General features: G+C 40.8%; 1 protein-coding gene across 2 annotated transcripts in view; it reads left to right on the top strand.

The window, feature by feature from the left end:
• slit3 (slit homolog 3 (Drosophila)) overlaps nucleotides 1-17,506 on the top strand; it is a 256,297-nt gene that overhangs the window by 195,888 nt on the left and 42,903 nt on the right. For both annotated transcript variants that reach the window (XM_069720029.1, XM_069720030.1), the window contains exons 13-19: nucleotides 775-918; nucleotides 1,911-2,074; nucleotides 5,975-6,125; nucleotides 8,683-8,757; nucleotides 10,337-10,480; nucleotides 11,680-11,823; nucleotides 16,170-16,333. In XM_069720029.1, coding sequence (XP_069576130.1) covers nucleotides 775-918; nucleotides 1,911-2,074; nucleotides 5,975-6,125; nucleotides 8,683-8,757; nucleotides 10,337-10,480; nucleotides 11,680-11,823; nucleotides 16,170-16,333 — 986 coding nt within the window. The remainder of the gene's footprint in view (nucleotides 1-774; nucleotides 919-1,910; nucleotides 2,075-5,974; nucleotides 6,126-8,682; nucleotides 8,758-10,336; nucleotides 10,481-11,679; nucleotides 11,824-16,169; nucleotides 16,334-17,506) is intronic.

The raw sequence follows: 17,506 nt of genomic DNA on the forward strand, positions 1-17,506 counted from the left end.
CGCTAAGCGCGAGAGAGGAGTAAAAAGATGTCGATTGAGAAAGACGAGAAGCAAGAAAAGAGAAAAGGTAAAAAAAAATTACAAAAAATTGACAACTTGGATACATTAGCTAATGAAGTGCAGGTATGAGGGGACAGGGAGACGGAGAAAAAGGGTGGCGGTGAAAACTTTTCCTGTCATTTGCCTAATCCCTATATCACATTTCTCATTTCCCACTGCCTCTCTCCTCCGCTTTGCCTGTCAACCTTGTTCACTTAAATGTATATCTGTGTCACTCCAAATTAAATTTTCACCTGTCCCTTCACTGTTTCACTCCATTATTTCCCGCCACCATCCCATCTCCATTCTTCTATCTCCTCTCGTTCCCCCCCCCCTCACCATCTCTCCTCTCTCTCTCTCTCTCTCTCTCTCTCTCTCTCTCTCTCTCTCTCTCTCTCCCATGAAAATAAGATATTACACTCACACACCCAACAGTAGATATCCCCCTCCTTCTCCACAAGAGAAAGTGGAAAAGTATAAAACCGCAATTTTCTGATTTATGTGTCACCCAGAAAAAATATAATCATGAGTGAGTGGGGAAGGGAGGGGGTGGCTATAGGGAGGGGGGGAGAGGACAAGGGGAGAAAAGTTAGTGGTTTTTCAGTGGCGAAAAATAAATTCTCATTATCTGCATATGCATTCATCTTTTATCTACAGCACAGAGATACTGAAGCTGAATAAGCACAATGAATACAGATGAATAACAAATGTTAATGGCTCTCCCTTTTGTTTCAGATTGTTGAACGCCAACAAAATTAACTGTTTGAGAGTCAATACGTTCCAAGATCTACAGAACCTCAACCTGCTGTCGCTGTACGACAACAAGCTGCAAACTATCAGTAAAGGGCTGTTCGCCCCTCTGCGCGCCATCAAGACTCTGTAAGTACTGTAAGATTTGAGGGATCTAACTCGAGCTGAAACAAGTAGTAAATTAACTGATTATTTAACAGAAAATGTATTGTCAACTAACTACCTGGATGCCTCCTTAGTGCTGTTGTCCAGGCACGTTCAACTGGGAGGAGGCTGGAGGGATGATATATCCCTCCTGACCTGGAAATGCCCCAGAATCCCCCAGAAGTAGCTGGAGGAAGGGACTGGGGATTAGGACACCAATTGGGCTACTTTGCTCAAACTGCTGCTTTTGCAACCTCATTCTGGATAATCAGTGGCGGATCATGATGATAAATAAAATGTTAATTGCCAACTATTTTCATAATTGATTAATCATTTCAGTTTTTCCATAAATACCAAATATTTTCCAGTCCCAGCTTCTGAAATATGACTTTTTTTTTTGGCATGTTCAACAACAAATTCATTATCTTAGGGTATTAGTCAGGCAAAAAAAGAAGGCAAATTGAAGATATTAAAATGCCATGTTGTTGTTTCTAGGACATACAAATTTAAGTATTAATAGCCAATTCATAGATAATAAGAAATAACAACAAGTTGCAGCCCTATTCTGAACTGATTAAGTTACACATTGATGTCTAAACATGATTAGCCTGACAGAGGAAACCTGCCAACATACCAATCTAGAAAGTTTACTGTTGATTAAGTATCTGTTTGTGATCCCCTTTTTTTTTCTCTCTGGTTAATCAACAAAGGGTATTGGTGTGAATAATAACTGTGAAATTATTCTGTGCTGATAACTGTGTCTGCTGCCTCAAACATAAAACAACCCAGAAGGAAATATGCTGGAGCCACAGTTCGCAGTTTAGAGCAACACATGCTAAAAACTTTAATGGGATGAATCATGAATAATTTGTATGAGTATTACCAAAACTCCTGTGAACGGAGGGTCACACACCAGCGACTGTGAAGCCCTCTTCTTTTCTTGACAAACTCATCTCCTCCTCTTTCTTTTCTCTCAGTCATTTGGCCCAGAATCCCTTTATGTGTGACTGTCACCTGAAGTGGCTGGCAGACTACCTGTTTGACAACCCAATTGAGACGAGTGGAGCTCGCTGCAGCCATCCCAGAAGGCTGGCTAACAAACGAATCAGCCAGGTCAAAGGAAAGAAGTTCAGGTGTACAGGTAGGAAATGAATCCACACAGACACTCCTCAACACACCAGCCTGGTGTCCTAGAAATTACATTCATACACCAAATGAAATTGCTCTAAGTGCCTGAACCTAATCAAAACAAAGTTGAATAATATCCAAATGTCTTCATATCTGTGATTAAAAATGTATTTTATGTTGCAATTTAGTTGCATATATGGACATAATTTCCAGGAGAACACACTGATAAAGCAAACATGCATGTAGTAACCTCTTAGGGTTAATTAAAACTCATGCTAATCAGGTCAAAAGGGAAATGTCAACATACACAAGTAAAACATGAACAAATTAAATACACTTGTGTTTGTTAAGGGGTGTAAATAAAAAAATGAAATTGATATTGATGCACTAAAACCCACTCACAAACATGCACAGTCTCTCTCTGCGGCAGTGTTGTATTACTGTTACATCCTCTGATATGAGCCATGGGTTTCACTAATTACAACACAGAACAATTTGGTACACTGAAGCAGCACAATACGTAACCCTGCAGGGACTGGCCGTAGACATTGATTGCTCACTTGTGTGAGTGTGAGAAATTGTGTGTATGTGTGACCACACTTCACATTAACACTGCCTTCCTGCAGTGACTCCTCACTCTGTTTTTCCTTTCTTAAATATTTTGCCTTTTTTATAGCTCACTTGAAAATTATTTTGTAAAATTCCCTTACAGGCTTTGAGTTGTGTTAAACTGGCGGTTGTAAGTAAATAATTGGTTTACAAAGCAGCACAGTATAGCACGTCTGACAACTGACATAACTCCAGCAGCCAAAGCAAATCTGACAAGTCCAAAAGAAGATTATCATATAATAGTATTATCAAAAAGGGACTGCCTTTAATTGCCTTTAATACACAGCAGTATTTTTATAATTTGATGAAAGAGTGTCCTGTGTTTGTTTTCCAATGAGCAACAAAGTGGATTATATAACAGTATGTACTAACCTTGAAACACCAAGTGGTTTAAGAAAACAAAACATGAAGTTACAAAAACCACTTGGTTAGGAAAAGTCTCAAGAGAAATTTACGTCGCTTTTGCGAACTCAACCCCTAGTCTTCTTGGTAAAAGTCCTGGATTTTGTCTGTCCAACTTATCTCCCTTAAACTTGATCACTTTTGTACTTCTTCAAGTGGTCATATTTGTGTGTACTTTTCACGCCGAGGTGAGGCAAAATGTGACACTGACACAGTATCGTCTGGTGGACGTATGTATTACACACTTTAACGTGAGGCTGGGCTGGAAATGAAGGGTCCACCTTATTTCACAGTGGGGTCACAGAAAACATGTAACAGCAGACCCACAGTGCTGAAAGAAAAAGTTTGTGATTGTTCAGGCGCTAACTGGTTGTTTCCATCTTCGTCATCCTTAGTTAGTGCCAATTAAAAGCGATCCTGTAAGACCGAGTATTTTGTGTCATGACATTTCCACCCCTCCTGCTCTCTAAAATGGTGTTTCCCAGGATTAAAGTGGGCATAACCAATACCGTTAAATGGTTTTACCCAAAATACTTTACAGTGTTATGTTCATATGTGCTACCTTGTTAGCTTGTAGGTCTCAATATTAAGGAATGTCCTAATGTTTGTGCTCTGCCCACGGAGGTAACCAAGATAACTCGATTCTAAATGCCCCTAAAGCTGGTTATGGCTGTCGTCTTTGCTTCAGCCCTTCCTCTCTGCAGTCCTGCACCTCTCCCTGCATCTCTTCTTCCTCTCTGGACCTGTGTGGACATTTTTGCTATTGGTGGGCAGTTCTCTGGTCCCGCCCCCAGCCTCTGTGGATCTGCAGCTGTCTGTTGCCTCTCCTATCCTGTATGGACCCCGCCCCCTGATTGATTGGTGCAGCTCTCTGTTGCCCCGCCTTCCTCCTGTGTGGACCTGCATTCTGATTGGTTCGTGCAGCTGTCTCTTGTGCTTGATCTAACCATGTGGCCCCGCCTACTGTGACATCACATGGTTCCGTCAAGCGCCAGGGACCGCGCAGCATACACCTACCCGCCTCTCCCAGCCAATCACACACCTTGGAGGCAAACGTGGGAGTCCAGCACTTAACCTGTTTGTGGGGCTTCTGATACATTGGACTGTAACTGAGGGTGATATATGAGCCATAGACATACAATTGGACGTCAAAATGCAATATCAATCAGTGTCTACCTACTAACTAGTGTTCAACACTTTGGGAAATGTTGGCGCCCTGTGGAGTTTTCTTGTAAACCAACCAAAGTTATGTTCACAGTAAGCATTTGTATTCAAAACGCACTGTTTGTATGCTTGGGTTGGCTTCTAACAAATGTGTTGAATGCTTATACTTAAAATATATGGAAATCCAAAGTTTTTATTCTAAATCGTACATTTTTTTTTAAATTGCAATGTTTGCTAGCTTGAAGTTTTTTACTTGCCTTTTGTTACCATATTACTTCCTTTCTTTGCATGGACCATCGGTTGGTTTGTGATACTGGCAGCAGATTTTCGGGCATTGCTTTGCCTGTGTTCTTTCATGCGTTCATGGTTGCCATCGTGCGCATGCACAATATAAACAAAATGGGATCTCGCATGTAAAATCATTGCTTCATTGTGCTACTGGTGGCCAAAACTCCACAGGGTACATTTAAGTGAATTTATAAACATCCACATTAACCTTGGTTGCAAGGATTAATATGAGCTCTGCATGGGCTTTTGAACAGATGCTCCTACTTTTGCATTGGTGTTATTTGCTTTGGAAAGTATTGAGATCTGGTGTTTCAAAGCCCAAAGAAATGCTTGTGACACCTTCCTCTGCATTCAAACTGTCCAACGGCATGGCAGTGTTTCAGTAGGTCGCATGGCTGATACATTTCCCTCACCCTTGTTCCACCCTCAACCACTATTCTTATTGGGGTTATAAAAACCCACTGTCCGTCCTTTGCTTTGGTCTTCACCCTCCTTCTTTTCTTCCTTACTGCTCTATTGTTCTTTCCTTTCCGTCGACTTACCAACCAACAAGGTTGCGACTCAACCTGGAGACATTATTCCAAAATATTCTTCCGTTGAAAGGAGCTAGTCACCTCTCAAAAGATAGACATTATCAACAGGAAGAAAAACAGGTAACGATAACCGTGAGAACTATAAAGAGAGTACAGTATGTGGTGCAAAAACACAAGTGATGCATGATGTAAACCAGGTCTATTCCACAGGCACTCGCGGTCATAAATAATATCTGCTCCCATTATATCTAAATAACAGAAGTGGTCTCTGGCTCTCCTTGTTAAACAAAAACATCCGGGGTTAAACCACATTTATGTACGAGATGATTCCATAAAACCACCTGGATATCTGTTTGTTAACTTGATTTACAGTGCCAGCCGTAGAAAATCACCCCGCCCTGCATCAGCCCTGTGCCTGCTCCGGTACAGCCTGTTCTCTTAAACAGACGAGGTCGATACAGTTTGGTGCTACCCATTCATGTTTTGCAAATGACGTTGAGATGATGATGTTGGGTAATTATATTTTGTAACCTTTGACAGCTGAATCTTAAAGACAAGTAGAATTTTCTAAACCATTAAGCTCCAACAAGGAACAGTTTAGACAGATAGCCTGGGAGTGAAGGCAACGTCTGAAAGTGTTCACTGATTTTATATTTTTCTCACATTCACAGGTTAAAGTTGTCAAATAAGTGGGACAAGATTTATTTTCTACAATCCATGCCTGACTTTTTCTGCCCATGGTGTCTTACTTACTGTCCTTTTCTCTTCCCCTCCTTTTTCTCCAACTTACTCCTACTTTCTCTTTGTGACCTAATTTACCTCCCTTTTCGGTCTTCATTTTCTTATGTCCTTATTCCTATGTCACTTTTTCTTACTTTTGTTCTGTCCCTCTCTTCCACTCCCCCTTTCCTATGCAGGTCAGGAGGACTATCGCAGCCGTCTGAGTGGGGATTGTTTCCAGGATCTGGTATGTCCAGAGAAATGTCGCTGTGAGGGAACGGTGGTCGACTGCTCCAACCTCAAACTGACCCGAATCCCTCCACACGTCCCTGAACACACCACCGACCTGTAAGTCAGCTGGTATTTCCCTTTTATATACACACACATAGAGTATATGCAAACATGATGAAATATCAGATTGAAACTGTGAAAACAACACGCCCGTGAACATCCCGCAGACAAGTCAATACATTTTTCACTTTCACAGTCATACGCACACACGAAAACACCTATGCATACATTTGGAAGAATGCTCACAGAGTCATGTAGGGCACAAATACTACATAGAATTTTGGCCTGTTTACATGCCAAGATATACACAAATGCTTGTATTCAGTGCACATGCTCTCTGTGTCGTGCTGCCTCTCTCAATGCAGTTTCATGAATGTCACTTCTCATTTTTAGCTCCCAGACCAAAATGCCCCTCAACAGTCTTTTCTATCTCCCAAAGTCCCAAAGGAGCCATCATCATGTCTGGCAAAGAGTCTCACACTAGAATACTGAGCAGTCCCACGGATCACTCTTTTTACTGCTGAAATATGGCAATGAATAACAGATAACATGCAAGACCAAGGCTGTAATCAGATTCCGAGGAAGGTTAAAAGGTCTGTTATGAGTTCACAGTCTGCAATTTGTCAATTCGCAGAAAAGTTATCTGAAACTGTTCAGATAATTGATTAAACTTTGTGCTCAAATTTCAAACAAAATTCACTTTTTTCTGATATTTAAATGAAAGATGAATCGATAATGAGAATACAGATTCGTACTTACTATGTTTATATGTATGAGGGTGATGAAGTATTATGTTAAGGCATTAAAATCTTCAGGGAAGGTAACTGAAGAGCTACTGAAAATATTGCATAACACCAGATGTAATAAGACTGATGATATAATTTGAAAACGATGTGGTCAAAGACTTAAAAACTGCACATTAGTCATAAAGTACACAGTCTGAGGACATAAACTGGACAAAAAGCAGGTCACGCTCAAATCAGCAACCCCCATTTTACTTTCAGCACCTGGCCCTTGATCGAATATTCAATAAGCTAATATTTCCAGCCAGGAAATGAGAATCCAGCCAGAAGCAAAGCTTTGCCTAATAATGCTGAGTCGCTGGCAGCTTTAAAATGTAGGTGAAGGATGGAGAGCTTCGGCCATGGTTATCACTGTGGTAGTAATGGAGGAAAGCTACAGAGGGGGATGACTGCAGCATTAAGGCAGATGCAGGATGGTTGTCACAGTATTACTTATGGAGGTTAGCTGTACAATGGTGAATTCAGCCATGGCTGCCGCTTTAGATGACTAAAAATGCCAGTACTTCACAGACCATTAGTGCCCAATTTATCTGTCTCTCTCTATGGCTGTGTTTCTCTCTGTGAACCTATATCCTCCAGTCCTCCCTCCCTTTTTCCCTCTATCCATTCCCGGGGTGCTTCAAGTCAAAGATATATACTTTGTCCTTTATGGTCGGTTAGAGGGCACATCAAAGTTTCCACTGCTTTTGATGCCCTGTCTCTCTCTCTCGCTCTCTCTTTCTTTCTCTTTCCTTTTCCTTAACTTAACACAACCAACCAGTGGGTTGCTGCAGGTCACAAACATGCACACACACAGAACACACACACACACACACGAGCCATCAGTTGAGCTCTGTAACCTTCCTTATCAGGGGAAATCAGTGCAGGTTGTGGTTCAGCTGAAGGCTTATAAATATTTTTGCTCCCTTTTTACTCATGTGTCCATCATGCTGTCTTTCTTAGTGACTTTCTCCACCAGCCATAAAGATCCTTCACATCAGCCTTGAGAGCTTTCAATAAGTATGAAGTCAGTATTATGAGAATTATTTGCACTAAGTTAAATGCGCTGTACATTCTCAGTAGATACCGCGGCGCTGTCGATCAGATGGTAAATAGATTAGATGTTTTATTTATACTCTTTACAGTCAAAATATGCAAATCAACCCTGCAGTAAAAGCAGTATCATTTTCACCACCATCACCGATCTAGTTTGCAATATATTACTCCAGTTTGGCTTTATGCCGGCTGATCCATCTTTCCACCACCCCCCGTGTGTCATTAGAAAGTGTCCCCTTGAGCTGAACTTTCACTTTTTTCCCTCAGTTTCTCTAACTGCAACTCTGTCACACATACACATACACAAAGAGCATCCTTTTAGTAGCAGCCTTTAGTACAAATTACCTCAATAAAGCAGATGTCTAGCTTCCTATCTCTCAAACTGTTTTCCCTTGGCTTGGGGCAGTGTGGGTATTGATGACTACATAGAAAGGATCCATTTCTCTTCTCTTCTCTTCTCTTCTCTTCTCTTCTCTTCTCTTCTCTTCTCTTCTCTTCTCTTCTCTTCTCTTCTCTTCTCTTCTCTTCTCTTCTCTTCTCTTCTCTTCTCTTCTCTTCTCTTCTCAAAATTTGATTTCTTCCCCCCTCTGTTGTTTTCTGCAGCATCATACTTCAACGGTCACTAAAGTCCTCTTAACCTTCATGCTTCCCTTCCTCCTTAGCTCACGGCCTCACGGCCTCTGTACGTACGTGGATGTTCATCTGTGTGTGTTAAAGCAGTTTGTTTCATAAAAGAATAAACATCTAACTGCCCGTCTCTATCTTCTTCTCCGTAGGCGGTTAAACGACAATGAGATTGCTGTCCTGGAGGCTACAGGGACTTTTAAGAAGCTGCCTAATTTGAAGAAGATGTACGTATACTTTTGAAAGAATGGTTTACTTTTTCTGTTATGGTAAAGACTAGGACATTTTGTCTTTTTGTCTATTTCTGCTTCACATTTTTACCCACATTCTTCCTCTGAAATGGACATAAGTGGACTGGGCATAAATGAGGATTTAATATGTCTGAGTGGAATCAGTTTGGATGTTTTAGACACATCTAATGGGATTATTCTCTTTTTTTAGTGTTTCTCCATTAAACATGTTTGAAATACAATAATGGGGGGGGGGAGTAGGCAATAACCATGGGAAAGAAATAAGATGATTGAAAAATATTTAAAGTGAATGAAACTCAAGCTAGAACTTAAAAAGGAAGGAAAGAGAGACCGAGAAAATGAATAAATGAAGGGTCACACCGAAAGGGCAATGGAAGTACAGAGTGAACCGAAATAGGGACAATAAAGACAATGAGGAAAGAAAGAAATAGAACAAAAGGGTAAAGGATGAAGACAAGAGAAAAGTCTTGGAGCAAAGGACACAGGAAGAGGAGTGAGTGAAGACAAGCAAGAGGATGGGAGGGACACCAGGATGGAGAGGAGGGGGGAAGGGTGGGTTGGAGGTATGGAGGAAGCAAATATTAAATGGAAATAGAAGATGGGCCTTCAGTTCAGATTTACAGTCAGTCCTTATCTACAACCTACTCTAGGTTTGTGTGTGTGTGTGTGTGTGTGTGTGTGTGTGTGTGTGTGTGTGTGTGTGTGTGTGTGTGTGTGTGTGTGTGTGTGTGTGTGTGTGTGTGTGTGTGTGTGTGTGTGTGTGTGTGTGTGTGTCAGAGTGAGATAGAAAAAGACAGAGCAGAGACCAGCAGTTGATTTATTGGAGAGGAAATTGCAAACCATCTAGCAGTGTCACTGACGATATAGATTGACTTGCACTCATTTCCATTTTCCTTCCCTTCAATTCCTTCCCTCTCTTCTTCATCTCCTTTCCTCACCCCTTCTCACCTCTAACACTTGCATCTGCTCTGCGACATTTAAAGTTTTTTATTCCATCTTTTAAATGTCTTCGTTCATCTACTTCCCGCGTTTCTGCTCTCCTTCCTCTCAACTTCCATAAAGCTGATAAGAGGAAACACAAAACTAGCCTTGAATGAAAGCTACAGTAGTTGTGATGGCTATCATCTCAAGTTATTGTCTCTGTCGATGGGCTCTCTTTTTCCTTTTCATTCCTCTTATTGTGCATGCAAGGAAGAGAGATAGCAATCATTTTCAGTTGTTTGTGATCACTTGTCTCATTTGCTTTTGTGTGTGTATGTTTGCTGTGCGTTTTGTGAGTTATATTGATGGCTGGCTCTGTTATCAGGATATCTATTGTACAGGACAAGGACATGAAGATGAAAGAGAGAAGAGTTAACATTTATTAGTTGAAGGGACATGATTTATTACTGAAATTAAGTTGGGAATGTAACATTTTGTTTGCATGTGTGTCCCCTCTGTTAGTTTACATGGACAACTCCATTTGGCAGTCCGGCATGTGCTTTAACTGAAACAAAACACAACCATTAGAATTTCCTCAATATGAAAAAGAATAATTATTTTGTCCTCCTTGCAGCAACCTGAGCAACAACAAGCTGAGGGACATTCGTGACGGTGTTTTCGATGGAGCGGGTGGAGTGTTGGAGCTGCTGCTGACGGGGAACAAGCTAACCGGACTGCAGGGACGCATGTTCAGAGGCCTCATTGGCCTCAAAACTCTGTAAGTGTTGTGTTTGTGTGTGTGTGTGTGTGTGTGCACGTGTGCGTGTGCACGTGTGCGTGAAGTTGTTGTGAGGACATGAATCTGTTCACACAGTTGAAGGACTCGCCTCAAAAAGGGGAGGCGAGGTGGGAAGGTAACTTGTTAAGTTTTAGTCTGAAGACTGGGTTTAAGGTTGGTTTTAGGTTAAGGTCAGGGTGAAGGTGACGGAAGTAACAGAAACACCACTCTTGTTCACAGTGCGCGATTGTTTTCAGCGGTGTATTTACGGTTGCCGTCCGCTTGTTAAGAAAATGAATATAATGCCACGACGAAGGCTAACAAACAAACAAACAAACAAAAAAAGTCTGTGAGTTCCTGTCACGGTTGCGACCGCTGGCCGTCCCGGCGCCTTCCGTCGAGCAGACCTGCGTTAGTATCTGACTTCCGGTGGACTTCGTGAACTTTATTTTTTTTTAATTATTTTTTTTTTTACCCCAGACCTGAAAGAGAGGATTGTTTACGCACTCGGCCTGAAATGAAGGCTGATGACAACATCTCGTCGTTCCTCTAATTTCTACGCCCACCATAAAAGGGGCCCGGTGTCCAATCAGGGTTCAGGACAGCGTACGACATCGTGAGCTGATGCCGTCTGTGCGTGCTCAGTAATGACTGGCTAATGCTATCATGTATATATGTGCCGGCTAATGACTCCCTAATGGTATCACGGCTGTCTCTGTATTATGTTAAGAGGCTCCCTGCTCCAGTAATAGCCTCGCTAACTGGGTTAGCCCGTCCCAGAGATGGCTAATGCTAACTAACTCGCTTAGCGCGGTCCCACGTGACAGCGTGTCAAAAGCTAATGTCATATTGCCGAGACTGTCACGGCCGTCCTCGGGGGACTGGTTTGAATTTACCCTTGCTTTCTGTTTTATCTTCTGTCCATGTCGTTACAGGTTGTGTGTTTTTTTTTATTTTTTTATCTCATTTGTCTGTCTCTTTTTTTTTTATCTATGTAGCCTAGTTTTTTTTTTTTTTTTTTTTTTTACTCGGTAAGGCTAAAAACAAAATCCCTCGAACGAAAGAAAATGAAAGATTATTGTGTATTTTTCACATATTTGAACAGATTTAACATCTTACATTTTCGTGGAAGCTCTTCTGTTAACAGTAACTGCTTTCATTTGCTAAATCTTTGTTGTTTTTTGTGTGTGTGTTTCCAGCATGCTGCGGAGCAACCAGATCAGCTGCATTGACAACAGCACGTTTACGGGTCTGAGCTCGGTGCGCCTGCTGTCGCTGTACGACAACAGGATCTCCAGCATCGCCCCGGGAGCCTTCTCCACCCTGCACTCCCTGTCCACCATGTGAGTGGTGTCCGTCTGAATTTCTTCCTTTTTCTGTCGCTCATTTTCATTTGTGCTTTTTTTTTCATTTCCGTCCCACAATTTGCGCCGCCTCTCACCGTGTGTCGCCATCTATTTGTGTCTATCTTCATATCTGTTTGCGTCTTCCATCTCGTTTGTCTCTCCTCCTTTCTATATGTCTCTCCCCTCCTGTCTCTCTCTATTCCCTAAGTTTTCAGCCCTGCTGTGGGAGCTATCTTTTGTGCGGCACATAAAAACACACACACACTCACACTCACACACTCACATTTGCACACGTGTTGCTCTCTGGCCGCCGCTCTCCTCACAGATGCTCTCCATCATTATCGACTAGATTGGTCTGGATCCCAGGACATTTGCTATCAAAGCTAACTATATTTCAGCATCTGCACACCAACCTACGGGCACATGGACACGCAGGAGAGCATCTGCAAGCTTGTTTTTATCTTCCCAAAGATGCCCTCTCCTGCTGAGACCAAAACAAGAATTCTTGAATGGTATATCTGTTTAACATATCAGTCCCTCCATGGTTTTGATGAGTTTGTGGTGGTTTTATGTGATTTTGTTTGCAGTAAAATTGGGGAAATGGTCAAAAAAAATATTTTAAACTGATACCTAAAAAGAAAGATTTGTATATAATCACATCCCATGGTAGTACACATATTGCACCTCAGAAAAAGCTGGAATAATCGAGTTATCGTGTTTATTTTTCAGAATTTTCAGAATTTAAAAATCATAGTCTCAAAGTTAAAAAAAAAATTCCTGAGTCACAAAAGTGGTGTAGCTTTACAAAACAGTCTCTGACTACAATATAGAAAAGACAGCATACATCTTTTGTAAAGAAATATGTGCGTTAAATGATTTTTAAATAATATTACTTGAACACATTGAATATGCACAAAAACAAAGTGCAAAATACAGCTGTAAGGGTGTAGAAATAGATGTAATTCATTTCATATTGTATGATTAGACTGATGCAGGAAAGTGCGATGATTGGTTTCTCCTACAACCACATTTCCCAGAAAGCCTGTCACTTCTGGTTTTGCAGCTTTTTTCTGGTCAGCTGCATGTGGAGAGGGGGAAGAGCCTCTCTGACTGTAAATGACGAGTTATTTTTTTTTTTTATAGATATTGCAAGGTTTGTTTGGAAATACTTACTTTGTGCTTGAGCACATTTGTTGTGGATAAATCATGGGAATTTTGCAAATTTGCAGCTCCCCACAAATATTGCAGAGATTGGTTGAATTTGCATTCATTACTGCAGGATGAGATGTCGATTTCCTGGAGGGACTGATTTATTTGTTTAGTGTGAGTGTGGACATGGGTGGTTGTGGGGGAGGGGAGGGGAGATGCTAACTGGTGTTCGGTCTGTGCGCAGAAGTACAGAAAAAAACTGCCATGTAATAAAGTTATGACAAGTATTAACCTGTCACATAACATCATTGTTAGGAAGGAGAGAGAGGGAGGCGTGATAGAAGTGAATGTGTGTGTGTGTGTGTGTGTGTGTGTGTGTGTGTGTGTGTGTGTGTGTGTGTGTGTGTGTGTGTGTGTGTGTGTGTGTGTGTGTGTGTGTGTGTGTGTGTGTGTGTGTGTGTTTTTCTTGAATCACCTGGCCACCCAGATGTGAAAGTTGTAAATAATCGATTTTATGTTCAATAAAACATTACAGGTTGAGTCTTATATATTTTTCCTCAAAGACAGACATACCAAGGAAAACAAAAGTCTCCTGTCCCTATTCTCTTTTTATTTCCCTCTATACTTTCTTCCCTTGTTGCTGCTTTAGTTCTTGCCTTCTGTCCTTCTGTGTACCTGTCATCTTCGATTCAAGTTTCCACCTGCGTCTTATGGGAGGAAAGATGTGAGACAAGAGAAAGTGAGAAATAAAATGGAGACATAGAGGGGGAGGATAGATGGATGCATTGTTGCATTAAGTCAGGTTTGCTCAGTGGGCCTGTTGGTGATCATCACTACAAAAATGGAAATATATTACATTTCTCACATCTCTGTCATTTTTCACAATTATTTTTTTTTTTTTGGTGCAGCTTTAGTTTTTTTATGGCCTCAGTAGTAACACTTGATTTTGTATTCCAACACCTGCCTGCTGTCTGGCATGAAAGAAAGATGGATATTTTGTATTTCTAGAGACTCTGTTTATTCCCCTGTCTTTCATCTGTTTTCCCTCTCTCGCCCCTACTATTTCCAATATCTGCCGTCGTTCTTAGTGCTTTGTTTCCCAGTAGAGTTTTTCCATTTAATTAAAAGATTAACACATTGAAAAGGAAGGAAGGGATTTAGCTATGAGGTCAGTTCATTACAAGGAAATTGTCCCTATCTGTCATAGCACACCATTAATATTGTAGCACATATAGCAACATTGGGATTTATTCAGTGGACAAAGTGAAAGGCAAAATGTCACTTGCGTATGTCTAGACCCAACATGGAGGCAGCACATCATCATTAAAAAGATACATGTTTTTTTTCTTTCTAATATGTTAATTCTTATGTTGCTAAGATGAAAAGGACATTTTCCTTTTTCATCAAACTAAGAACTGATTTGCCACTAACTGAAACAGCATCCCTAAATTATTTGCAGTTCACTATTTTCAATATTTGGATTAATTGTGTCGAATCTAAGGGTGCTTTCATAATTTGTACCGTGCTCGAGTGCCTTTAAACCCAAAGTCCAATAGGTTTGGTAAGTGCTAACATTGCGTACGATGAACTGAGCCAGGTACGTTTGGAAGAGGCGCATTCAGGTCTATGTCAGCATATTTGGGTACGGCACACATCACCTGTGAAAGCTAGCTATTCCAAAAAACAAGTGTGAGTAGTGTCCTCCATGTGCACCCATAAAAAAGCAGCCGTAACGTGACACAGTACTCTATTGTAAAAAATAGCTGTAAGAAAATGTTTGAGTTGGATTTGGTGCATAGTTTTTCTGTGCATATCACTGCTGTGTAGATAATAACATAAGTGTACTCGGGTACAGAACATTAATGTGATGTGGAGGCTGGCCAGCTATAGGGTGTTGGGACTGGGGACAATCGTACTCGGGCACAGTACAAATTAATTGTACGTGAAAGCGCCCTTAAACACTGGCAGTGAGCTGAAAAGAAAATATCAGGGGCCCTAACACAATCGGAGGGTTTACCTGCAACATGGAAACGTTAAGTTGTTTCAATGTTGCATGTAAAAGGGAGATCACTTCCAGGCTTTATTCATTTATTTATTTCTTTTGTTTTATTCTAAAACATTTGTTCAAGCTGAACCAGAGTTAAAATGAACTTCTATCATATTAATAAGGATACAGCAACAGAAAAAATACTCTTGATCTTTCTGTCCATCTGTGGTTTCGATGCGTTACAAGGCTTACAACAGCTCGAGCAGCTTTAACTGAACTATACTGTCTGTCTTTTACGTCCCGCTGATGCCTCCTTCCACCCTTTTCAGTTTAAATATGGCTCAGCATAAATATTACATGAGCCGTGTTACAAAAGCAACAAAATGCAGTAAGAGGTGATCAAAAATGAATAAAATGAGAAGATAACCTTTTCTCTTTTCTTTCTCTCTTTCACAATTCCTCCCTCTGCCACTTTTGTCTTTTTCAGTCTCTATCTCCTTTGTACTTTTAAATGAATAAAAAAAATAACTGATAACCTTTTCTTTCCCTTCCCCTGTCCCCCTGCCTCTCTTTGTCTTCCATCTCAATTTATTCAAGTGAATTACTGACCAAAAACTGTTGTGTCTGTGTTGTTTGCATTGTACATTGTACCATACAAATTACCAGCATTATTATTACTCTGAATAGCTTCTAACATAAGTAACTATAATCTGTCTCTTTTGCATTGTGTGCCTTCTTTTCTGGTCAATTTTGGTGCACTGCATTGTGCAAATCTGCTCTTTTTCATTACAAAAACTATAAATTCAATAAACTCTTTTGTCTTCTTTGATTGGCTGTTAAACACTAACAGACCAAATAAAACAACAAATGACACGTTTCTGTGATATATAAATACAAGTCTAATAATAAAAACAGAATCAAATGTTTTAACATTTTGATTTTGCAGTTAGAGACAGAATTTGGGTTCTACCTGTAAAATTCAAGTAAATATTCAAGGAAAATAGGTATGGTACATCATTTTGCCATTATTAATTTATCATATTCTATATATATATATATATATATATATATAAGTGTCATGTAACTAAGATTGTGCAGCAACATTTTTAAGACAATTTCCATTGTTTGTTTCTTTTCTTTTGCATTGGCCCTGAGTTGATTATTTCCTTCTTTGTCTCTCTGTGTCTGTCCCTTATTACTTCCACAGTAACCTTCTGTCCAACCCGTACGTGTGTGACTGTCACTTGACCTGGCTGGGTCAGTGGCTGAAGAAGACCAGGGTGGTTAGTGGAAACCCTCGCTGTCAAAGGCCAGCCTTCCTGAAGGAGATTCCCATCCAGGACGTCGCTGCCCCAGACTTCACATGCGACGGTTAGTCTCTTTTTCTCTGCTGTTACAAGAGGCTAAATATTTGTTTTCTCTTTGGCTCCATTAAACATTTAACATAATTGGAAATAATAATATTTGCTCATAAAGAGAACTAACGGCGTAATTCTTGGTGTTGATCTTTTTGTCTACTGAGCTCCACAGGATGTGCAGGCAGCATTTACAATCACAGCGGTGTGTCAGGAAAACAAAAACGGCACAGCCTTAAACCTGAAACAAATGACACGTGTCAGTCAGCAGCCATGTGCCCTGCGCAGATAAGAGCAGGAGTCAAGTGATTGAAAGGTGAATTAGATTTGTCCTTGCATCATGTTTACTCATCCCAACAGCTGAGTGCATTCTGCATTTTTTTTAAGACAGACCTTTCAGAGGAAATTTCCACAAGGAAAAGTGTTCTATGTGGTAATAATGCCCAGCGTAACTTTTAATAAAGTCTTTTGGGAGGTATGAAGCTTGATCATGGGAGGACAGAAAATAACACTTCAAATTACTCTAATGAAACTTGTATGGGATTTCCTGCTGCAGTGGAGCATTAAAGGTCAACAGAGAATATTATTTATATCTGCTATTGGACTAAATCTCCATCTGCAACAACAAAAGAGGAGGAATTGTTCTCAGGGATTTCATTGATATTTTGACTGGAGTATGTCAGGTTTTATGGTTTGTGCAGAAAAAGACCAGTGGTCAGGATTCAACAGCACTGCCAGATATTCATCTCAAGAGCTTCTATCATGTCAGACAGGCCAGATACACACTCACACACACACACACACACACACACACACACACACACACACACACACACACACACACACACACACACACACACACACACACACACACACACACACACACACACATCCTCCGTGGGGTATTGTGAGGACAGAGTGATCAGTAACTACTGGCAAACAGCAGCCGTAGATGACATCAGCTTGTGGTTTTTACAGTGGTGTTGCTGTTACCACGACGATGCCTGCCTCGAGCGACTTAGCTCATTGGCTTCGCCGCCAACTTTGACGCCATAGACAAAGTGTGGTCTGGCTTTCCTGTCTATTACATTTGTCTTTATCCCCCCTACCCTTTTTTTCTTTCCTCATAGCTTTTCCACTTTATCCGATCTCACTTTTGCTCTCTTTCTATCTCGTTCGACCTCTTGTT

The sequence above is a fragment of the Brachyistius frenatus genome, unplaced genomic scaffold (assembly GCF_029030835.1).
Source record: "Brachyistius frenatus isolate BFR_SWC_R1_liver_20210118 unplaced genomic scaffold, ASM2903083v1 Contig_230, whole genome shotgun sequence".
NCBI lineage: Eukaryota > Metazoa > Chordata > Actinopteri > Embiotocidae > Brachyistius > Brachyistius frenatus.